The sequence below is a fragment of the Mustela erminea genome, chromosome X (genome assembly GCF_009829155.1).
Source record: "Mustela erminea isolate mMusErm1 chromosome X, mMusErm1.Pri, whole genome shotgun sequence".
Classification (NCBI taxonomy): Eukaryota; Metazoa; Chordata; class Mammalia; order Carnivora; family Mustelidae; genus Mustela; species Mustela erminea.
In genome coordinates this window covers 19,470,010-19,494,310 of record NC_045635.1, presented here as the reverse complement: position 1 = coordinate 19,494,310, position 24,301 = coordinate 19,470,010, and the positions used below count along the sequence as shown (strand labels likewise).

At 39.1% G+C, this 24,301-nt stretch overlaps 1 protein-coding gene across 1 annotated transcript; it reads right to left on the bottom strand.

The window, feature by feature from the left end:
- Positions 1–4,977: 4,977 nt before the first annotated feature.
- EIF2S3 (eukaryotic translation initiation factor 2 subunit gamma) lies at positions 4,978–23,178 on the bottom strand. Its single transcript, XM_032330642.1, has 12 exons — positions 23,049–23,178; positions 22,434–22,497; positions 21,357–21,484; positions 21,151–21,272; positions 19,234–19,328; positions 17,570–17,728; positions 15,312–15,446; positions 13,257–13,351; positions 12,591–12,735; positions 10,822–10,991; positions 10,375–10,547; positions 4,978–5,400 (listed from the first exon to the last, which is right to left on the bottom strand). Exons 1-12 carry the CDS (start codon positions 23,115–23,117, stop codon positions 5,337–5,339), a joined length of 1,419 nt encoding a protein of 472 aa, XP_032186533.1. The 5' UTR covers positions 23,118–23,178; the 3' UTR covers positions 4,978–5,336.
- Between the last annotated feature and the right edge of the window lie 1,123 nt (positions 23,179–24,301).

Below are 24,301 nucleotides of genomic sequence, written 5' to 3'. Positions count from 1 at the left end.
CATCATGAGATTGAGGTCCATATCAAGGTCTGCACTGGGCTCCAAGCTCAACACGAAGTCTACTTCAGATTCTCTTTTCCCTCTGCCCCTCCCTCCTGTACTCACATGCTTTAAAATAAACAAATCTTAAAAAGAAAAAAGAGGGGCGCCTGGGTGGCTCAGTGGGTTAAAGCCTCTGCCTTCGGCTCAGGTCATGATCCCAGAGTTCTGGGATCGAGCCCCACGTCGGGCTCTCTGTTCAGCAGGGAGCCTGCTTCTCTCTCTCTCTCTGCCTGCCTCTCTGCCTACTTGTGATCTCTGTCTGTCAAATAAATAAATAAAATCTTTAAAAAGAAAAAAAGAAAAAAACACAACGGCACAATGGCTCAGGACAATACTCATTTTCTCTGATTCAGCAAGAACTGACCTTACAAGGAGGTCACTGGCAGCAGTAGAGCCCCTCCCTGTTAAGTCTGAGGCATGGAGAAAACTCCATGGAGATGTCACATTCTGCTCCTGCCTGAGGGATCACTTGACTGCCACTAACAGAGGTCTTCGCCCAAGTCCAATCAGCATGCTCCCGAGTCAACACCACCTCTCTTCCTGTCTTTAGTTCACTGAAAGGGTTGCAATAAATATTTTGTCCCATTTCTGTTTTTTATCTTATGGATTTGTTTTAGGAATATTAATCTTTCACATGTCATGTAAGTCTTAAGTATTTTCTCTCAATCTATCATCTTTTACATATGTGACATCTTCGGCCCTGTTCCGAACTTTTTAGATATTAGATCTGCCAACCTCTCCTTTACGGTTTTTGGGTTTGTTTTGCATTCCTCACCCAAATTATTAAACCAGTCTTTTTCTTTGTTCCAAATTTTGTCTCAATAAAATGAAACCTTAAATAAGACATTTTTTTTTTTTAAAGATTTTATCTATTTACTTGAGACAGAGATCATGAGAGAGAGCAGGGGTGGGGAGGAGAGTGAGAAGCAGACTCCTCACTGCGCAAGGAATCCAACACACGACTCAATCCCAGGACCATGACCTGAGCCAAAGGCAGACGCTTAATCAACTGAGCCACCCAGGAACCCGTTAAATAAGACTTTAAATAAAAGATCTTTTACCTCCAAATGGCTAGTCATTTGGACTAAAAAAGTCTTTCCTTTTCTTCACAGACATAAAACGCAGCCTATAGCATTTATTATTAAATTTTTATATATGGTTATGTTTGTTCCAATGATCTATTTTTGCATCAATACCATACTTCTTATACTGTGGCTCTCCATGATCTAAAACATGGTGAGTCGACTCTCCTGTAACTCTTTTCCGAAAGTTTACTATTCTTGTGAATTTACTTTTCCAAATCTTTATCAGCTGGACAAGTTCTTTTAAGTTTTATTGAAACCTACTCAGATTAGCAAAAAAAAAAAAAAAAAAAAAAAAAAAAAAAATGGCAAAGGCGCCTGGGTGGCTCAGTGGGTTAAATCCTCTGCCTTCGGCTCAGGTCATGATCCCAGGGTCCTGGGATCAAGCCCCGCATCGGGCTCTCTGCTCAGCAGGGAGCCTGCTTCCTCCTCTCTCTGCCTGCCTCTCTGCCTACTTGTGATCTCTGCCTGTCAAATAAATAAATAAAATCTTAAAAAAAAAAAAAGAATGCATTATTCTTTTAATATAATTTTGCCGGCATTTACTATTTTAGCATGGATTTTGTAACTTGGTGAAAATACGTTTCAGTGATTTGGTTTTTTGCTTTTGGTAGTATTTTCTCCAAGTTTAGCAGCAGGGATAGAACTTTGAACAATGAGTTATGAGGTCTCCTTTTTTGTCTTTTCATTTCCCATATTCTGAAACAGCTTAAACAGAAATTACCTAATCTTTGAAATTTGGCAGAATGTATATTGTTTGTGGAAACTTCTGCAGAGGTAATGGTTTTTTCAAAAATTTGATTTATTAATCTAACGGAGTGTGCAAGAGAGCAAGAGAGTGAGAGAGAATGAGTGGGAGGAGTGGCAGAGGTAGAAAGACTCCCCACTGAGCAAAGAGGTGGATCCAGGACTCGATCCTAAGACCCCGGGATCATGATCCAAGCTGAAGGCAGAAGCTTAACCAACTGAGCCACCCAGGCATCCTTGCAGGGGTAATTTTTTAGTAAGCCAAGTTTCTTGATTATAAGTATATTAAGGGTACTGGCTTCATTTCTTTTAATTCCTTAAAAATTAATGTATTTCTAGGGACGCCTGCGTGGCTCAGTGGGTTAAGCCGCTGCCTTCGGCTCAGGTCATGATCCCAGAGTCCTGGGATCGAGTCCCGCATGGGCTCCTTGCTGGGCAGGGAGCCTGCTTCTCTCTCCGCCTCTGCCTGCCTCTCTGCCTGCTTGTGTGCTCTCTCTCGCTCTCCTTCTCTCTGACAAATAAATAAAATATTAAAAAAAAATTAATGTATTTCTAGAAAAGCATCCATTTCAATGAATGCTCCTCCATATTAAATTTTTCTAGAAATAAGATTTCAGAAGTTTTATTAAGAATGCAGCTATAGGGGGCACCTGGGTGGCTCAGTGGGTTAAAGCCTCTGCCTTCGGCTCACGTCATGATCCCAGGGTCCTGGGATCGATCCCCACATCGGGCTCTCTGCTCAGCGGGGAGACTGCTTCCCTCTCTCTCTGCCTGCCTCTCTTCCTACTTGTGGTCTCTGTCAAATAAAAACAAAATCTTAAGAGTGCAGCTATATGTACTCTTATCAAAGAAAATTATTTTTCCTCTGCAAAACCCAAACACACACACATAATTTTTGGAGGTTATGTAACAGAGAGAACTTTCTATGGCAACCTAGAAATCATTTGCATGTCAGAGCTAGATTGCTCTCATAACCCCCATTTCTGTGAGACTTTAAAACTTACCATACAGTGGTACAAAAAGCATTCTCTTATAAAAAGAGTAACACTGGCTGTGTTGACAAGAGACTGCAGTGGGGCAAGTGTGGAAGCACAGAAGAGTTATGTGTGCACTGCTGTTGTAGGTGATAGCCCATGGTGGTGTCAACTCTATCATTAACAGTAGAAGGGATGAGAACTGGTCAGAGTCCAAAAATATCTTGACAGGTGAGTCAAGAGGAAGTATCCATACAATGTACTTTCATCAGTAACACTGCATTACAGGCAGATTCTCAAGCAGGTACAGCTGTTGCTAAGAATCAATGCACTGACTTCAAGTTTTAAGAAAATCAGGCCCACAGTTTCCATGTTTGTATACACCTATTTACATTAAACATAGTGCTTCATAAATCTGTTGAAATTCATGTAGATGCTAGAAATAGACAAGAGACAAGACTTTTGCTTTCAATTCTGACATGAGATTACTTAAGATAAATTTAGTCAACTATGGAAACTCTGGGTCTTGTTATCCCTGAACTACTGGTGGAAGGTGCTTACAAAACAAAGGGAACATGCTAAATATAAAATTAATGTCTGGATTAGGACCTTGCTTTATTTAAATGTCCTTCATGTTACAACACAACCCTTCAAAGTCAATCAAGTATGCAACATCATATGTTTCTTCAGAACTTATAAATTTAAGTAATAATTCATAGCCACACCTTCTAAATTTCTACAGGACAGTTTCAATTCCTAAAAAGGCTTATTATTAGTCTGTGGCATCAAGTCCCACATTAAATGCAATTTAAGAAAAGCAACTAGATGGGGCGCCTGGGTGGCTCAGTGGGTTAAGCTGCTGCCTTCAGCTCAGGTCATGATCTCAGGGTCCTGGGATCGAGTCCCACATCGGGCTCTCTGCTCAGCAGGGAGCCTGCTTCCTCCTCTCTCTCTGCCTGACTCTCTGCCTACTTGTGATCTCTGTCAAATAAATAAATAAAATCTTTAAAAAAAAAAAAAAAAAAAAAAAAAGAAAAGCAACTAGAGACTTAAAATTATCAGACTGTGTTATCAGACTATCAAAACTCAGTAAATTTTGTGTTATTTGATACACCTACTTCTCAGCTCTCTATACTCACTTCTTAACACTGGGGAATTTTTTAAAATATCAATTCTAGGGCTCCATCCCTACTCAATTAAATCAGAATCTCTTCAGGACACATTTTTCTTTTTTTTCCCTTTTTTTAAAGGTTCTCCAGAAAATCTAATGTCAGCTAGAACTGGGACCTACCACTTTAAGAGAATCTTACAAAGTAAAAAATAAATAAAAATAAAGCAGGGGTGCCTGGGTGGCTTAGCCAGTCAAGCATCTGCCTTCGGCTTGGGTCATGACCTCATGGTCCTGGGATCAAGCCCGGCGTCAAGCTCCCTGCTCAGTGGAGTCTGCTTCTTCCTCTGCCTCTGCCCCTCCACCCTACTCGTGCTCTCTCTTGAATGAATAAATAAAATCTAAACAAAACAAAACAAAACCCAAAAATAAAAAATAAAGCAGAGGACAAGAAAAATGTAAAATGGAGGGAAAGGTAAAAATCACAAGGCACACCCTTTGCTTTCTAACATCACTGACCTCTTGAAAGATCCAAAGGTTACTAACATTAGAATCTACATTATAATCATATCAATAAAGCAGTTAAGAAAAAAACAAAATAAGACCTAGAAAGATCTTTGTTACTTATCTAGAATCATCAGGTTTAACAGTGTTTTCCAGTGGGGGAAGGCTATCAGGTTTCAGGTATAAACCAATGCAGAAACAACTGCAGGGCATCAAAAGAAAATGAGAACTTCTGGCTCTAGTTTCCTGTGTCCCAGTTCAGGAATCGTAGCCAATGAGGTTTATCCGAGGCGTGATTATTGCTAATTGAAAAAGGGGACATAAAGGTGTGTCCATGGGAATGAGCTCCTATGCTCTTAAGTTAATTTTTATTAATTTCTTTTTCATTCATAATTTCAAAGATAATGCAACATAAAATACGGGGCAAAGGGAAGCTGGTTTTCAAGAACTTGTGTCTTCAAGTTTTTACTGGTACAATAGTCCTTCGAGCCTGGAACCACTCAAAGATGAATCATGCAAAGTAAGAAGAAAACCTTTATTTGAAACAGGTTTCTTGGTATGTGTGCTACAGAAAAGGCTGGCTGTAGCAGTTTCATTTCAATCCTGCAGTGATGTATAAATTAGACATTATTTAGGAATGATTAATTTCTGCTAAAATGTAGATTCAATCCAACATTATGCCAATTTTTACATTTATTGTAGACCCTATTTTAGCATTAGAGGTTAAATTTTCATCACCAAAAAATGAGAATAACTTTACAGCTACCACTAAGGTAATGAGCTGTGAAATTAATTTCCCAGTATTGCTTTGAAAATATACCCCTAGGTTGTAAAGAGAAATTCTGACTCCATCCAAAGGTATGATTTCACCGGAATTCTTCAGTCATCATCTACTGTTGGCTTGATTGTCACTCCTCTTCTTATTTGACCCCAACCAATTAAACTGCAAAAAGAAAATTTTAAAAACCATGAATTTTATACTCATTTCATTATCATTACTACACAATCATATGACATAACTGGTTTTACTTGCTGATCTACTAAATTTGAATGTTCCCCAAACCTGCTATTCCACTAAGAAAGCTCACACTTTCTTCTTAGGTCCCCAGACCTACAAATATGCTTGTCTTCACTCTACAGAAATATACTAACTCCTCCAGAACCACCAGAGTCCTCTAGTCCACCTAAGGAATCATGATGATACACAATCTACCACAGTCTGATTTCCTAAAAAATCTCCTTTTCTAACCTTTTCTCCTTGAAAAATGCTTTTTGACCATTCACAGCACTGAACAGATCACAAAGGATTTAACATGACCCTGGCTGGCCAAGAAAATTAAGCGAAGAACTAAGCAGATTACTCTCAATAGCAGAGGAACTTCTGCTCTCTCTTTCGATGCTTGCTCTAATCAATGACCACGATGGAATGCTACCTCAACAACAGCTTCCAGAACAAAACTCATCTAAACACAAGGTAAAACCACAATCCTAGGCAATGTAAAGATTGCTCAGATGCCCTCATTTAACAGTTTTAACATATTTGCTAATTTTTAGAAGTTTGACTCTTTTTTACTTCAATTTCTTTATTATTGAGGTATAACTGACATACAATATTATATAGGTTTCAGGTATACAGCATAGTGATTTGACAATTCTACATATTATTCAATGCTTACCATAAGTGTATTCACCATCTGGCACCATACATTACAATATCTTTTTTTTTTTAAGATTTTATTTATTTATTTGACAGAGATCACAAGTAGACAGAGGCAGGCAGAGAGAGGAAGGAAAGCAGGCTTCCTGCTGAGCAGAAAGCCTGACGTGGGGCTTGATCCCAGGACCCTGGGATCATCACCTGAACTGAAGGCAGAGGCTTAACCCACTGAGCCATCCAGGTGCCCCAATACATTACAATATTATTGACTATGCTCCCTAAAGTGCACTTTTCATTCCCAGAACTTATTTGTTGTATAACTGAAAGCCTTAATCCCTTTCACTGACTCTAATTGTCCCCCTACCCACCTCATGCCCCCACCAGAGACTACCAGTTTGTCCTCTCAATTTAGGAGCCTGTTTTTTAGATTCTACCTGTGAAATTATATAGCTATTTGTCTTTCTCAAACTTATTTCACTTAGCATAAAATCCTCTAGATCCATCCATGTTGTCACAAATGGCAAGACTTTATTATTTTACGGCTGAGTAATATTTCACTGTGTATATATATACACAGTGTAGGCGTATCTCCTTCCTCCAATCATATATGGATGGACAGTTAGCTATTATAACACTGCAATAAACATAGATATATGCACATATATATCTTTTCAAATTAGCGTTTTCATTTTCTTTAGGGAAATACCCCATAGTAGAATGACTAGATCATATGGTATTTTGAAATTTCTGAGGCACTTCCATGCTGTTTTCCATAGTAGTTGCACCAATTTATATTCCCACAAACTGTGCATGATGGCTCCCTTTCCTCCACATCCTCAACGACACTTATTTTTTGACCTTTTTTTTTTTTTTAAGACTTATTTGAGAGAAAGAGAATCTCAAGCAGACCCCCAGCTGAGACGGAGCCCAATATAGGGCTCAATCTCACGATCCTGAGATCACGACCTGAGGTGAAATCAAGAGTCAGATGTCCAACCAAAGGAGTCACCCAGGCACCCCTTTTTCTTGTCTTTTGGACACTAGCCATTTGGAGTGGTATGTATCTCACTGTGATTTTGATTTGTATTTCCCTGACAATTAGCGATACTGAGCCTTTTTTCAGGTCTTTGTTGGCCACCTGTACGTCTTTGGAAAAATGTCTATTAAGGTGCACTACCCTTTTAAAAACTGAATTCTTGGGGTGCCTGGGTGGCTCAGTGAGTTAAGCCTCTGCCTTCGGCTCAGGTCATGATCTCAGGGTCCTGGAATAGAGCCCCGCATCAGGCTCTCTGCTCAGAAGGGAGTCTGCTTTCCCCTCTCTAGGCCTGCCTCTCTGCCTACTTGTGATCTCTCTCTCTCTCTCTGTCAAATAAATAAATAAAAATCTTTTAAAAATAAAATAAAATTGAATTGGTTAGCTGACTTGGCCTAGAGTTGTGAAAGTTCTTTATTTATTTTGGATACTAAGCCTTTATCGGATGTATCATTTAGAAACACCTTCTCCTGTTCAGTAGATTATCTTTTCATTTTGTTGGTTTCTTTTGCTATGCAAAAATTTGGTATTTTGGTGTAGTCCCAATAGTTTATTTTTGCTTCTGTTTGCCATGCTTGAGGAGACATATCCATAAATATGTTGCTAAAGCTGATGTCAAAGATTACTACCTGTTTTAAGAGTTTGTCTCTTTAAGTCTGACATTTAGGTCTTAAATTTGTTTTGGGGTATGGTGTAAAAAAGTGGTACAGTTTTGGGGTGCCTGCATGGCTCAGTCAGTTAAGCATCTGCCTTCAGCTCAGATCATGGACTCAGGGCCCATGATAGGGCCCCAAGTCAGATTTCCTGCTCAGTGGGAGTCTGCTTCTCTTCTTCCTCTGCTCCCCAACCCACCATGCTTGTGCACATGCTCTGTTTTGAATAAAAAAATCAATCCTAAAAAAAAAAAAAAAAGGTGGCCCAGTTTCACTCTTTTGTGTATAGCTGTCCAGTTTTCCCAGCACCATTTTTTGAAGAGACTCTCTTTCCCCCACTGTATATTCTTGCCTCCTCTGTCACAGATTAACTGACCACATAAGCATGGGTTTCTTTTCAGGCTTTCCTGTTCCATGGATCTATATGTCTATATTTGTGCCAGTACAATACTGTTTCGACTACTACAGGTTTGTAAGACAGCTTGAAATCTGGGGCTGTGATATCTCCAGCTTTGTACTTTTTCTCAACTGTTGTGGCTATCTGGGATCCTTTGTGATTCCACACAAATTTTAGGATTATTTATTCTAGTTCTATGAAAAATGGTATTTTGATAGGAATTACACTGATTCTGAAGATTGCTTTGGACAGTAACACCATTTCAACAATATCAATTCTTCTAATCCATAAGCATGATATGTCTTTCCATTTGTGTTGTCTTCAATTTCTTTCACCAAAGACTTATAGTTTTCAGAGTATAGGTCTTCCACATCCTTAGATTTATTCCTAGGTATTTTATTCTTTCCCAAGCAACCATAAATAAAATAGTTTTCTTAATCTCTCTTTCTGCTACTGTTATTAGTATCTAGAAGTACAACAGATTCCTATATATTTATTTTGTATCCTGCAACTTTCTTGAATCCATTTATTATTAGTTCTAACAGTTTTCTGGTAGAGTCTTGCTAATTTTTAAGCAAGATCTAGTTTCATGTGAATAAAATCCTCTTACAGTATTAGTGGGCAGACACACACAAAAAAATCCTTTTATTCTAAAATCTGTTCTGATCTAGGAAATGTACCATTCTAACTAAGTAAGAATAATATATTCCCTGTTGAGAGTTTCTGAAAGTTTATTATTTAAGCCTATTTTAAAATACCCTGGGAATCAGTGTGTCTGTAATAGCAAATGGTATAATCACACCAAAGAGTAAAATCAAATGACATAAATACCACAAAGCAGGATTATTTACTTAAAATTCAACCAAAGGGTGCCGGGGTGGCTCAGTGGGTTAAAGCTTCTGCCCTCGGCTCAGGTCATGATCTCATGTCATGATCTCCTGGGGTGGGGCCCTGCATCAGGCTCTCTGATCCCTGCTTCCCTCTGAGCAATTTGAGCATGAAAATAAGTAAGGACAGTAGTGAATCATAACCTACTGAATAAAATAAAACTCTATGAGTCTATATTATAATCAGTTAAGTAAACACTAGGGAAGAAAGAACAATAAATGAGAAGTGGCGGGTTGGGGGAGGGTTGTCACCATTTTCTAATCATATAATCAAGTTCAATTCAGACAAGAATCATCAGCGGATGTGAAATCCAGGGTGGTAAGACGTGATGAGGAGTAAGCTATTCACTTCATCTCAGTGAGTCTTCCCATAAAATGCTTAGTAGGTGCACAGATAAAAACAGTATACAGTAGAAAACTGGACAACACTTCAACTGCATAATCAAAATTAACTTCCACAAGGAGGAGCAATCAGATCTCATGTGCCTCTGGTTGTGATTTCCTGAGGAGGTATCACCATCTATGTAACTATACCAGCCAAGAATACATAACCTGAACCTAATCTTAGGAAGTATCAGATAAACTCAGATTGAGAAAGAGTAAAAATGTGTTCTTCAAAATAGTCAATGTCAAGTAAGACAAAAAAACAAAACAAAACAAAACAAAAAAACCCAAGTACCTGATTAGAGATCAAAGAGACGTATGACAACTAAATGAGCCGAGACCAGAGGGACTACAGGACATTACAGGGACAAGCTGTGTAACTGGATTATCAACTATAGGTTTCAGTAATTATCAATGTTAACTTCTTGAAGTGGTTAATTAAGAGAATGTCTTTGTTTTTAGGAAATATAAACCAACATGTTAAGAGATCAAGAGATATGATATATACAACCCACACCTAAACAGTCAAGAAAGAAGTTTATACATATAGAATACACACACACTCAAATAAATTGCATATCTGGGAAAAGAGAAAAAGAGCTGTGTGCAATTCTTGCAATTCTCTTGTTAAGTTTGAAATTATTTCCAAATATAAAGTTTTACAAAGCCAAAGAGAAAGATCAAGCCTAAATTCACTGGTTTTTTCATAGGTTGTGTGTATCACAAATCAAGGCTAGAAATACAAATTCAAAGTCATCCAAATAAAATAGTGAGTTAAAGCTTCAATAAATAGTTAAGCTAAAAAACTGTTCTGTTCAAGGTAAAGTATGCCTGCCCACCACCAAGAACTTAAGGAAACTGACTGTGTCTTTTTTATTAGATAGTGACGAAGGCTAGTAAACTTACCGCCAGTGTTTCTCAACTCTTCGGCTAAGGGCAATTTTTTCTCCTACTTCTGTGCAGACAGGGTTAGTCAAAACAATTTTGCCCAAATCGGCCTTGACTGCACTAACTCTTCCTCCTGTTGACAGGGATCCTATGTTGACCATGAGCACTTCATTCTTAGACAGCTTTTGCACCTAGGAAAATAAAATTGAGGAAAGATAAACCCCCAAATCAAGAAAATGCTTGCCAAAAATGACAGCTTATTTTCCCATATCCTTGCCAACAATACATACCAGCAATTTTCCATTTCTGCTAACCTAATATGAAACTTTCAAGTTCCTAAAAGTAGAAAGCCAAATTCACTCACCCTTTATGTTAATCCCATGTTAACTATAAAAGAATGAACCTCAAAACTGGTCCTAACATCACTGCCACTTTTCTGAAACAGGAATTATAGAAAGCACTTACCTTTGCTGCTTTCTTATCTCCTTCAGTGCGTACACCTAGCAGCCGTCTAAGTAGGAAATAGGAGATTTCCAATTCTGTGAAGATCTCTGGTAAAGCTCCAACTGCACCAAGTACCTGTCCCACCATTCTGTCAGCCCGGCACAAAGTAGGGTCAATTTTTGTTCCCACTCCTGATATAAAAACAAGATATATAAAGCCTAACTTTTTATTTCCTATAAGTTTACCCAAAACTTAGTCAAATAAATACAGCATATACCTATACATTTTAATACACATTTATATTCTCATACTCATGTAATAGCTTCATGGGCATGAGAAAATACCTGTCTTACCTGAAGAAACAGAATCATGAACCCACGGATTAGTTGGGCATTTGAGAACAGTCTCTTGATTTAAATTCTAAACAAAGGACAGAGATGACAACCTAACTAAAAAATGAGTCTGAATATACTTAATAAAGGTTGAAAGGATACAAAATTCATAATGAGTAATTTGTAGAATATTTGCTTGCCATTTCTCCCCTGAAAGGCTGATTAAAAAAATAACTTCAGGGCGCCTGGGTGGCTCAGTGGGTTAAGCCGCTGCCTTTGGCTCAGGTCATGATCTCAGGGTCCTGGGATCGAGTCCTGCATGGGGCTCTCTCCTCAGCGGAGAGCCTGCTTCCCTCTCTCTCTTTCTGCCTGCCTCTACATCTACTTGTGATTTCTCTCTGTCAAATAAATAAATAAAATCTTTAAAAAAACAAACAAACAAACAAAAACTTCAGGACTTCATATATGATTCAGAGGATCCACTTCAAAATATTTTAGCTGCATATGAGGAGAGGGAAGGGGATAAAAGGATCAACCAAGACTGGTAAAGCACTGGTTAACTGGTTCAAGCTGGGTGGTGGCTACATGAGTATTATCATTAAATTATATATAGTAAACTCTTAATGACAGAATAAAAAAGTGAATTATATACCCAAAAACCAGAGAACCAAAAGACGAACTCCTTCTTTATCCAACAACAACTTCTTTAATTCAAAGGTACAACATATCTAAGTCTCATTTGAATCTTGTCTTTTTCTGGGTATCTGGTAAGACACTAAGTTGTAACAAACTAGAAAAATCCGTAAAATCGGGGCGCCTGGGTGGCTTAGTGGGTTAAGCCGCTGCCTTCGGCTCAGGTCATGATCTCAGGGTCCTGGGATCGAGTCCCGCATCGGGCTCTCTGCTCAGCAGGGAACATGCTTCCTCCTCTCTCTCTGCCTGACTCTCTGCCTACTTGTGTTCTCTGTCAAATAAATAAATAAAATCTTTAAAAAAAAAAAAAATCCGTAAAATCATCTCAGTAATTCCTACACAATCAAAGTTATTTTTTATTCCCACCTCAGAGTAAACATGATCTGCAAGGATTCAACTGACATTTGTGGATAATTTTCCATTTGCAAAACACACACAAAAAAACAACCACTCTACCACCAAGATTGTGTAGACAAAGAAGTATACTTAATTATTTTAAATGCTGGATCATAACACTTATTACTGCTAAAAGGAATTACTTCATATACTAAACCAAAACACATTCTTCTTTATCCTTAGAAATAGTTTTTACAAACACATGAAACTATCTTATGAACTAAAACCAATAACTTAACCACATTAATGTTCCCCACCCCAATCAATTATTTGAAATACCCAATTAAAAATCTACAATATATCTTTTTGGGCAATCCTTTTCCCACGAAAAATACGACAAAAATGTAGGGATGAGAGAAAAATCCTTACCGATAAGACCTCCTGGAGCAGCATATTGAAGATCATTATGTTCTGCAAAAAGGGACACGATTTTGGAAAAGATTGGTTTACACATGAGTTTTCCTTCACTATCTTTGGAAACAATACCAGGTCTGACTTCTATCTCCTGGCCCACCTGTAAACATAGAAGAACACAGAAGTTAGTAATTAGATTTACTGTGGGACAACACCATTACCAGTTACATAGCAGAAGTCTTAAGAGGAAGATGCCCAAACTGAAAAGACCATTATTTCTCTATGTTGAGGATTGTTATTAAAAAAAAAAAAAATGGGGAAGAGAGCTTCAAAACCAGAAACATCCATCCAACTGTTGCTAACTACCTACCACACAAGCCTATCTCCATATAAAATGTGATCCAGGGCTGCCTGGGTGGCTCAGTGGGTTAAGCCTTCAGCTCAGGTCATGATCCCAGGGTCCTGGGATCGAGCCCAGCACTGGGCTCTCTGCTCAGCAGGGAGCCTGCTTCCCCCCTTCTCTCTGCCTGCCTCTCTGCCTACTTGTGATCTCTCTGTCAAGTAAATAAGTAAAATATTTAGGAAAAAATTTTTATTTTTAATTTGGAGTATCCTACTATTCACCTTATGATTAAGACAGGGAAAAATAAACAAATAAAAATATAACAAAATCCAGTTCACCTTTAATACTCCTTTTAGAATACTGCCACCAGCTACACCACCCTTAAGGTCATCAACTTCACAGCCAGGTTTATTGACATCAAAGGACCTAATTACTAAAAGAAAACAAAACAAATTAAAGTCGAATCTGCTCATTTTAATTTTAAAGGAAATATTCTTTACTAAGATAATTTTTCTAAGATAGAGGCCACATAATATTTATACACACGGGCAACTTTGTGATAAAATCTATTATCATTACTCTTACGTTTATTGCAGGTTTACGTATGATGAAAATAGTAGAAATAAAAGTTAATTGACGGGGGCACATTATGGTACATCCATACTATGGAACATCAGCAGGTATTAAAGAACGTTTCGGCTTTTTTTTTAAAGACTGATTTATTTATTTCAGATAGAGAGCATACATGCGTGCTGGGGGGATGGGCAGAGGGAGAGGGACAGAAAAACTTAAGCAGACTCCACACTGAGCATGGAACCTGACATGGGGCTCAATCCCATGACCCTGAGATCTTGATTTAAGCTGAAACCAAGAGTTTGATGCCTAACCAAATGTGCCACGCAGGCACCCCTAAAAAAGGATGTCTAACCTATAATATAATGACCTAAAAGAATAACCCACACATTCTATTTAAAAAAAACACACACACACATAAAACCAGACACAAGTAACACAGAGAGTATGATCCCATTTCCATAAAGTAGAACTGAAATGGGAAACACGTCCATGTTTATACATAATGATATGCATGAAGAGGAAGGTGTGAGACTAGTACACACCATTAACTTTGGCTGCTTCTGGGCTAAAGGGCTCGAAGTGAAAGGCAGGGAGACTGTGGACTTTTTTTCCTTTATCTATCTCTGCGTAACTTCTTAAATTAAAATTTAGTTTTAAAACTACAAAACAGGGGCACCTGGGTAGCTCAGTCGCTAAGCATCTGCTTTCAGCTCAGGTCATGATCCCAGGGTTCCTGCTCGGCAGAGGGCCTACTTCTCTCTCTCCCACTCCCCCTGCTGTGTTCTCTGTGTCTCTGTTAAGTAAATCAAATAAAATCTTAAAAAAAAAAAAAAAAAAAAAACCTACAGAAGAACTTTCGAACTACATGCACTGAACTTAGGTCAAGAGCAGTGACTTTGGGGGCGCTGGGTGGCTCAACTGGTTAAGCCACTGCTTTCGGCTCAGGAATTGAACCCGGAGTCTTGGGACTGAGTCCCACATTGGGCTCCCAGCTCCACAGGGAGTCTGCTTCTCCCTCTGACCTTCTCCCCTCTCATGTTCTCTCACTCTCTCAAATAAATAAATAAACAAATCAATAAAATATTGAAGAAAAAGAAAAAGAACAGTGACTTTAAACAAGGATAGAGAACACTTCCCATGATATCAAGTTGTGCAGGCTCAGAGAGGCTCAAATGTCTGTTTTAAAAAGGCTCCTACATCTGTATAGGAACCACAAGCTTAGTGTAGTACCAATATTGGTCCTATGAACTTCAGTAAAATCTTCATTAATGTACAATAAAAACATCTGTATGAAAGTTCTAATATCCTGTTACTGACCAAAACATTTTAACTCCATGGAGAATACTGTATAACTCCATCTTGATCATGATCATGTGAAATACCATATACAGACCACAAAAAGGTTAAAAGTTCCTTCTGTATGGGGACTCTGTCCCTCTTCCAGTAATGCAATCTAGCATTGTCAATACAATCCCAGAATCAAAAAAATTTATGAAGACTGTTTTTATCTCTACAGAAAGAGGAAGTATTAATAAACATCCTTCAAGACGAATCATCAATATGAAAAAGACCAAATTAAGAGTTAAAGAGGAGTGCCTGGGTGGCTCAGTGGGTTGAGCCTCTGCCTTCGGCTCAGGTCGTGAACCCAGGGTCTTGGGATGGAGCCCAGCGTTGGGCTCCTGGCCCAGCAGGAAGCCTCCTTCTCTCTCTCCTACTCCCTCTGCTTATATTCCCTCTCTCGCTGTCTCTCTCTGTGTGTCAAAAAAATAAAATCTTTAAAAAAAGAAAAAGAGTTAAAGACAAATACTATCACTTACCAATAAGTCGGGGTTCTGAAGTAAAGTCTCTTGGTGGTACTGGAATTTTCTTCACTATGTACTCACAAACAACCTCAATGTTGTATTTCAGCTGAGCAGAGATTGGAATAATAGGAGCTCCTTCTGCTACTGTGCCTATACAAAATTCAGAAAGATTAAAATCCTTTACTTTTACAGAACTTGGTCTTTCTACGTTACATGAAAAAGTCAAGATTACAAAAATAGACGCCTTGGGGTGTCTGAGTGGCTCAGTCAGTTGAGCCTCCGGCTCTTGGTTTCAGCTCAGGTCATGATCTTGGAATTGTGTGACTGAGCCCCACATCAGGCCCTGTGCTCAGCAGGGAGTGTGCTTGAGAGACTCTCTCTTCCTCTTCTTCTGCCCCTTCTTCTCTAAAATAAATAAATTTTAAAAAGCAAAACAAAACAGGGGCACCTGGGTGGCTCAGTGAGTTAAGCCTCTGCCTTTGGCTCAGGTCATGATCTCAGGGTCCTGGGATCGAGACTCACATCGGGCTCTCTGCTCAGTGGGGAGCCTGCTCCCCCCCGCCACACTGCCTGCCTCTCTGCCTACTTGTGATCTCTGTCAAATAAATAAATAAAATCTCTAGAAACAAAAACAAGAAACACTAAAATAGATGCCTAAACATCCTCACACAAATGCCAACAGGTGCAAAGTGATAATTCTGTTTAGAAAGATGGCAGTATTCCGTTGGTTTTACTCCTAAAAATGAATACTACTCCTTTTATGGAAAAAAATTTGTTAAAATATATTTACACACGTATTTACTATGCTAAAACGATAATACCATCTAAAGGAGTAAATATTAACGCTCCTGGGAAAAAGCACGTTACTAGTTTAAAGATTTCTAGTAACATGTAATTAACCTCCAAATAAATGTCAAGGTAAAATTACAGACTCTTTGCTAATCAAAGACTACTGGCTCATAAAATATTTGCTCCTTATTAATTATATGTCAAACAGGTTGGTCAAAGAAATGGACCAAACATAATTAGATTTTAATCAAAATGACTTATTCTTTTTCATCATGACAGAACTAGATTCATGGGAATCAATTCTTCGAACAACACTGAGAGGGAATTGTCAACAATAACATGCATCATGTCTTCCCTGAAATGAAAAACCTTATGCAGCAGAGAAATGAATGGGACAGAGAAATGAACTCATAAAGATTAAATACATCATTGTCAGTTCCAATGATCAAAGTACTCGGTAAGAACAGTATAAGACTCAAGTTCAAAACAAAAAAAAGCTTCTGTTCATTAAGGAGGACTTTTTTTCCTAAACTGACTCACAGTTTCCAGAATACAACTTCAGTTCTAACTTTCAGCCAGCAAAAATATACTTCAGTTTAAACTTCTAATAATAAAAGAGTCACTGAGATGAAATTTGTAGCATAGTGAATATAGACCATAGTATTTTAACAACTTTTGTGTGGTAATAGACAGTAACTATATTTACTGTCTGGAACACTGCATTATGTACTGAATTATCAGAACTATTGAATCCCTATATTATACACTTGAAACTAACATAGTACATCAACTAAACCTCAGCAAAATATTTGAAACACACATGGATGAAAAAAAATGTATGTGCTTTAGTTTATCAAATTCACAAACATAGATTTCACTAATTGTATCAGGTAGCTAACAAGTAGTAGGTAGGTAAATAAGGTTTTTTTTTTTTTTTTTTTAAAGATTTTATTTATTCATTTGACAGAGAGAGATCACAAGTAGGCAGAGAGGCAGGCAGAGAGAGAGGAGGAAGCAGGCTCCTGGCCAAGCAGAGAGTTGGATGCGGGGCTTGATCCCAGGACCTGGGACCATGACCTGAGCTGAAGGCAGAGGCTTTAACCCACTGAGCCACCCAGGTGCCCCGGTAAATAAGGTTTTAAGATGCAAAAATCTGGGGCGCCTGGGTGGGTCAGTGGTTTAAGCCTCTGCCTTCGGCTCAGGTCATGATCTCAGGGTCCTGGGATCACACCCCACATTGAGCTCTCTGCTCAGTGGGGAGCCTGTTTCCTCTCTCTCTCTGCCTGCCTCTCTGCCTACTTGTAATCTCTCTCTCTGACAGATAAATAATAAAACAATTTTTTAAAAAATCTTAAAAAAAAAGATGGAAAAATTTATCTATTTCAGACAGTCTATTATAGTAAAAGTTAAATTTAACATGTGGTATCTGGATTAAATATCTCTCAAAGTGATTCATAGATTTATTAGTGATAACGTCTTCTTACCTTGTACAAACGCAAGGATCTGTTCATACTGTTCTTTAGCCTGACTTTCTTTTACCAGATCAATTTTATTTTGTAGAATCAAAATATGCTTCAGTTTCATGATTTCTATAGCAGCCAGGTGTTCAGAAGTCTGAGGTTGAGGACAAGACTCATTACCAGCTAGATGATGAAGAATTAAAAAGATGCATGAGAATTAACTGAAAACATCCAGAATAAGCAAATCCAAAGGGACAGAAAGCAGATTAGTGGTTGCTAGGAGCTGGAGGGAAGGTATGGCACAGAGTGACTGCTTAACAGGCATGGGGTATCCTTTTGGGGCAATGAGAATGTCTGGAACTAGAAATTTGTGATGCTTATAGAACACTGTTAATGTACTTAATGTCACTGAGTTGTGCACTTTAAATAACTATAATAGTAAATTTTATTTTATGTGTATTTTACTACCAAAACAAATTTACCTGGCATCTAATGAAGGAAACTTTTGCATATTCTAGCCTCACTCCAGGCAAAAGTCCTGGATATCACTGCCAAGCGTCCACCGTTTGCCCTGTTTCACCCTTTGTGCCTGCATTCACTGGAGCCTCCAGATCATCTGACTTTCATCCCTGGTGCTATGCAAGAAGCTTGGAATCAACAAGTTTGGCATCCCAGGGTCTGCCCTTTGCTCAGGTATAAGGTATAGCCCTCTGGCTCTATCCAGTCTTAGAGATGTTTTGGCCCAGTTCAGCTCCTAAGAGGTAGAGAGTAATTAAGGGAAAACACTTAATGCAGTCTGTGAATTTCAACTACTACCAAAGGGTACTCCCTAACAAAGGGAGACAAGAACACTAAATGCACAGACAACCAACAGCATATCATAAACATTGGCATGTTTTGTTGGGCATTCCAACAATCAACTTACCCAAGCAGTGATGTTAAGCAGTCCTGTACTGTACCTACTTGGCACCCTTTAAAAAATTATGTCCCATACATTAAGTGTCTGCCTTTGTCTTCGTTCACGATCCCAGGGTTCTAGGATCAAGCCCAGTATCAGGCTCCCTGCTGAGTGGGGAGCCTGCTTCTCCCTCTCTGCTCTTGCCCTCTCTATCTCTCTCAATCCCAAAATCTTCAAAAAAATAAAAACAATGTCCCATAACAATGAAATCTCTTGACAGCTCACAGAAGGAAGGTAGCACAATCCTAGCTTTGAAAATCCCAATTAGCTCTACACTTTAGCACTTATTATGAATAAGATTTGCATCTAAATAAAACCACTATACATCAACGTTGCTGCAGATGACAAATACATGTACACTTATAAAAATATTTAACTAAAATAATAAACCATCTCATGTCATCTAGGTAGGAAAAGTGCACTAGTGATTTTAATTTAAAGATATAGACTAACCTTGGAGCTAATGATACATTATATGTTTATAAAAAAATAAAAATTTAAATTAAAAAAAAATATATACTAACCTACGAATTCTCTAATCAGCCCCACATCTATCTTAGTATTTTGTGATACCTGGTAGGCAGAGGTGTCATCCTGGATGACATCTTAGCTCCCATTTGTGTCACTCTTAGGTAATGGATACGGCCCTTAATGTCCTTAGTTCCCCTTTAATATTCTATCTTGGATTTGCTCCACACTGATTTGTCGAAACCAATTCTGATATATTTACCTATCAACAGAAGAGCTGCATCCATCACTGCTGCACCATTTAGCATAGTAGCCATCAAGATATCGTGGCCAGGACAGTCAACAAAGGAAACATGTCTAACGATGAAGAAATAACAATCAGTCCTAAAAACAATCCATATTTTCACAGGTAGAAAATTCCCAAATCCAATCAAAACGAATATGGTATAGAACATGATATAAAATGTACACTGGAAATGTCATCGATTTGAAAGCTAAAACTGTTAACAGAATGGGCACTACCACCTAAAAAAATAATTTGCCAAAAATTCCTCCAGCACCTTGAAAAGCTGGAACTGCCAATGTGAAATAGAGACGGCAATACTATTTTAGCAAAACTGCTACTCATTGAGAATTACTATTTTTAAAGAGTGTATGCTCATAAGGTCATGATCTAAAACAGGGGTTAGCAAACTAAGACCCTTAGGCCAAATCTGGCCCATACCCACTCAAGCACATATTATTTGCACCTACTTTCGTAACACAAGAGCAAAGATGAGTAGCTTCTTCCCAGAGAACCTATGGCCTGCAGAGATAAAAATATTTATGATCTGGCCACTTATAAAAAAAGGTTTCCTGTTCTCTGATGAGGACTAGAACCAGGGTGAGGCTGAGTAAGATAGTTGTCTTAGATGCAAAATTTAAGAGAGTGCCATGGGGTGCCTGGGTGGCTCAGTGGGTTAAAGCCTCTGCCTTCGGCTCAGTTCATGATCCTGGGGTCCTGGGATCAAGCCCCACATTGGGCTCTCTGCTCAGTGGGGAGACTGCGTCCTCTCTCTCTGCCTGCCTCTCTGCCTACTTGTGATCTCTGTCAAATAAATAAAATCTTAAAAAAAAAAATTTAGAGAGGGCCAAAAAACTCACTAATCAAGATAAATAACATTTAAATTTTTTAAGATTTTTAAAAACAAAATGCAAACAAATTCACGATGAGTAAAATATCAAAGGTAACTAATAATGCCACACTGAACCAAAAATGATACTGAAGCAAATGGGAAAAATGTGCTATTTTGAGTTGTCTTTATTTAAACAAATAATATTCTATTAAGATTTCTTTGCATCGATTTCAAAAAGCACTGCCTTGAAATACTGTTTATCCTGATCACTGAGGTTTTTTTTTCTTTTTCTTTAGGATTACCCCCCTTACATTTGGGGTTCAAGGGAAGGGCTTCACTTACCTTTCCCCAGTCCCAGCCCTGGCCCAATGTAAAATTTCCTTGTGGGCCATCCCTAACCCCATTAACATCACTAGGGAATAGGAGTCTGTAACATCTGATAAAGAACCAGGATACAAATCATATTCAGAAACTTGATGTGGTAACAAGCCCATGTACTGAAGAGAAGTAATTAAGGATCGCTTTGTTCATCCCCTGTCTAAAAAACAGAAACAACACTATTTAAAAGAAATGTAGGAAGCCTCGCAAAAAGCTTCCCCTCAATCCAATGAGCTGTGTTTCCCTCCATTCCTTTCCTCACGTTACCTTTCCTTTGGAGAACTTACATGCAAGTATCTAAATTGAGGATGAGGATGATTTAGACTTTTCAAATTACTGTCATTACAGACAGTAAGAACACCAAAACATAGAAAAAAATACTCAGCAATTAGTTTCAAAATTTAATATCTCAGTTAAATATTTTAAAAAGCACAATCACGAGGCGCCTGGGTGGCTCAGTGGGTTAAGCCTCTGCCTTCGGCTCAGGTCATGATCTCAGGGTCCTGGGATCGAGTCCCGCATCAGGCTCTCTGCTCAGCGGGGAGCCTGCTTCCTCCTCTCTCTCTCTCTGCCTACTTGTGATCTCTCTCCATCAAATAAATGAATAAAATCTTTAAAAAAAAAAAAAAAGCACAATCACAAGACAATAGAGCATGAAGTATAAGGTGTTTTCTGAAAGAGGTCACCTGACTAATTTGAAATTCCCTTTGGTCCCTGGGATGTCTGTAGGAAACTCATCTGGTGTACTACTTCCACAGGATCTGTAACATTCTGGCCGAGGACAACTTGGATCGTCAAGTTTATAAATCTAAAAATTCCAATAAAAAAAAGATTCGAATTTGTTAGCTGCACATTCAACAAAGCTTTTTCTAGTTCTACAACACAAACTCACCTTAGCATTAGCATATCCAAGCTTGATTGTAATATTTCTTTCTAGTTCATTTTTGAACCTGACAGTGTGAACTCCAGAAATAGCTTTTACAACTGTGGATTTCCCATGAGCTACATGACCAATGGTACCTATAGACAAAGTGTAAGAAATTAATTCATGAGCATTCAGTTACACAGAATACTATTTCAGAAAGCACTGGAATAGAAAATCCAAAGCTAAAACTCACTATAAATACCAACATAAAACCAACAGTGACTTCAATTTTTCCTCCTTCATATTCTTTCCTACCAAAACCTTATTCTGATACAGAACTGAATGGAACTTCCCCTGTAATGACAATCTCGTCAAAAGCTACACTCCAGTACAGCAAAAGCTATTCATCTTATGTTTCTAACCACATAAAAAACTGCCTTCATTTAAAATAAACACTCAATAAGATAAAATCTTAGATTAAAGAACTTCCAGCACAACCACAGTGAAGTAAAAAAGTATGAGTCCTGACACAACCAAAAAGAAACTGCAATAATAGGAAAACAACCCAGGTTTAATTATGGTAATGCTATCAAGGGTAAGATATATCTTATAACTTAATATAACCTGATGGTAGAGCTTTACTTTTAACTAAATTTAATTGTGCTGCTTCTGTCAAATACCCTAAATTTACACTCAGTCAACAAACCTTCTCCTCTAAAGTTCTAGGTGGCAATTAGGGGAGGAAAAAAACCCTTCTACTTAATAATCACTTATATACCAAATAAAACTTTTGAAAATTATGCCCTTGCAACAACCCTGTGTGGCAAGTACCATATTTTCACCTCTTCTGTTGCATATGACTACATCTTGCTTTATGCTACTAAATTTTTCATATGTCTGTACCATTTCTTCTCACCTAGACATGAGCTAGGCGTGAACAATATATGCTTGCCACAAAATCCGGCAGGATTTTACTCACACAGGCTCAAAGTCTATTTCTTGAATATCTGCGTCCTCATAAAATTCAAGTAATCACACAAAGGGAGAAGATAATAAAATTACCTGTCGAGATAAAGTCATGTCGCCAAATTATTCTTATCTTACCTATATTAATTGTGGCTTGTCTGCTGATAACTTCGTGTGAAAGTGGTGTCAACTTGGTAACATCCTGCAATGAAACATTTTTATTTTAAATCGCTGTAGGTAAGACTTCCTTTGACTTTACATTTGCTACCCATAGCCTGCCACCATGTGAACAGCTCTCCTCTACTTCTAAAGCACTTTTCCGGCAAAAGCAATATTGTACTTTGATGACTGGGAAGCCCTAAATGTCCTGCATCGTTACAGAACTACACGTCCACTCACTAGGGGAGATGTCAAAGCCTGAGACCGAACCCCCACCCCCAACCCGCCCCGGCAACCTTGTCAGCATAAGCACTGAGGACACGGTAGATACGCCCTTTCCACACCTTCAGAAGCAAAAGCCTTAGTAACACTTAACACCATGACTTTCCAGCCGAATCCTCCGGGTGCCTGAAGTCCCACAAACTCAGAACCCCATGTACAGCTCACGGACTTGCCGAGCTGCAGGCGGCGGCACGAGTCTCCCTCCTAACACATGCTCCCGACATCCCGGCACTGCCTCGTCTCAACGCCTCCCCGGAGGCTCGATCATCCACTTCTGAGTTCACTTCGCATCCTTGCAGAACGAAACCTTACCAAGGTGGCGAGATCCTGGCGAGAAAGATGCGGCTGCCCCAGAGTCACTCCAGCCTCACCCCCCGCCATCTTGCTCCGAGAAGAAGGAAGTCGCCCAAGCTGCCGCCTGACCGAACGCAGGTCCCCTTTTGTGGGGCGGGGAAGGAGAGGCGGGAAGGCCGACTAGAACCCACGCCTGGGAAAGGAGGCGGGCTAGTGCAGCAGGGTCCTCGCTGCTTGGACTTCTCTACGCTTGGGTTTACACAATGTCTGACGGACGACTCACTAAAAAAACAGGAGGCAGAGTTTTGGAATCCATTCGTCGCCCACCTGACGGATTTTTGTGCAGGCAACGCTGAGGGCAGCCCCAAAAGAAGCCCCCTCCTCCCCCACCTCCGCCAGGCGGGTGATGCAACCGCCAAGCGCGCCCGCGAGGGAGAAGCCATTTCCGGTTCCCGTGGGTATGGCCGGAAGAGTTTCCCGGAAGCTGGGAATGTTCTCTGGGGGTGTGAGGACAGACGATGGGGGCTGGCCATCTTTGCTGATTTCCATAATTTAATAAGGCGAGATCGCTTGGGGTGCGGCTAGGCGGTGATGGCCACGTTGGCCGCGTTTACGGCGTTCGCGTCACCTGGCGGGTGGCCGGGAGGGCGCCCTCGCGCGGAGGTTTGATGAAGTGCTCAGCGGATCAGGGATGTTCCGGAAGAGCAAAGTCCCTAACTTGTTCTCAGGTTTCTAGGGCCTGGGAGGCGGTCCGTGGTGGCTCTAAACTGCACAGCGTGGAGTTAGCATAGGATGGAGCTAGGTGTTTTAAGAGCGCCCAAGGAGGTGTTTTTTGTTGTTGCTCTTGTTGTTTTTAAGCCCATACAGGAAAACTCACTTCTTCAATAGAAAGATTACCACTAAATCGGTGTTTTAAAATTTAAAGACTTCGGGGAATTTCCTTTTTTTTTTTTTTTTCCCACGGTGTATCAAAAAGAAGTCGAGTAATTTTTGTTTCTCCCCATGCATTTCTGTACTTTACAAATTTTCTGTCATGAACAGGTGTTCTTTTCTAGCCAGCAAAAAATGTAAAGAGGGGTGAATAAGAATTTAGATCACCTGTGTTCATAGAATACTGAAGTAAGATTAAAAGGAATATGTTTCCTATCACATAAGTTTTAGGCTACAACAGTTTACCTAAAATAGAAAGTTCTATTTCAATAAATGCATTCATTGGTTAAGTGATGGTAGAGACTGTACATTGTATTGTATTTGAATGGAGGCATTTAGTT

What these genes read in the sequence shown, in the direction of transcription:
- EIF2S3 (XM_032330642.1), bottom strand. Translation starts at nt 23,117, where the DNA reads ATGGCGGGGGGTGAGGCTGGAGTGACTCTGGGGCAGCCGCATCTTTCT. An exon ending in GATCCTTGCGTTTGTACAAG is followed by an intron (nt 15,447 to 17,569) that starts GTAAGAAGACGT and finishes AATTTTGTATAG; the next exon opens with GCACAGTAGCAGAAGGAGCT. An exon ending in TTCTAAAAGGAGTATTAAAG is followed by an intron (nt 12,736 to 13,256) that starts GTGAACTGGATT and finishes CTATGTTTACAG; the next exon opens with GTGGGCCAGGAGATAGAAGT.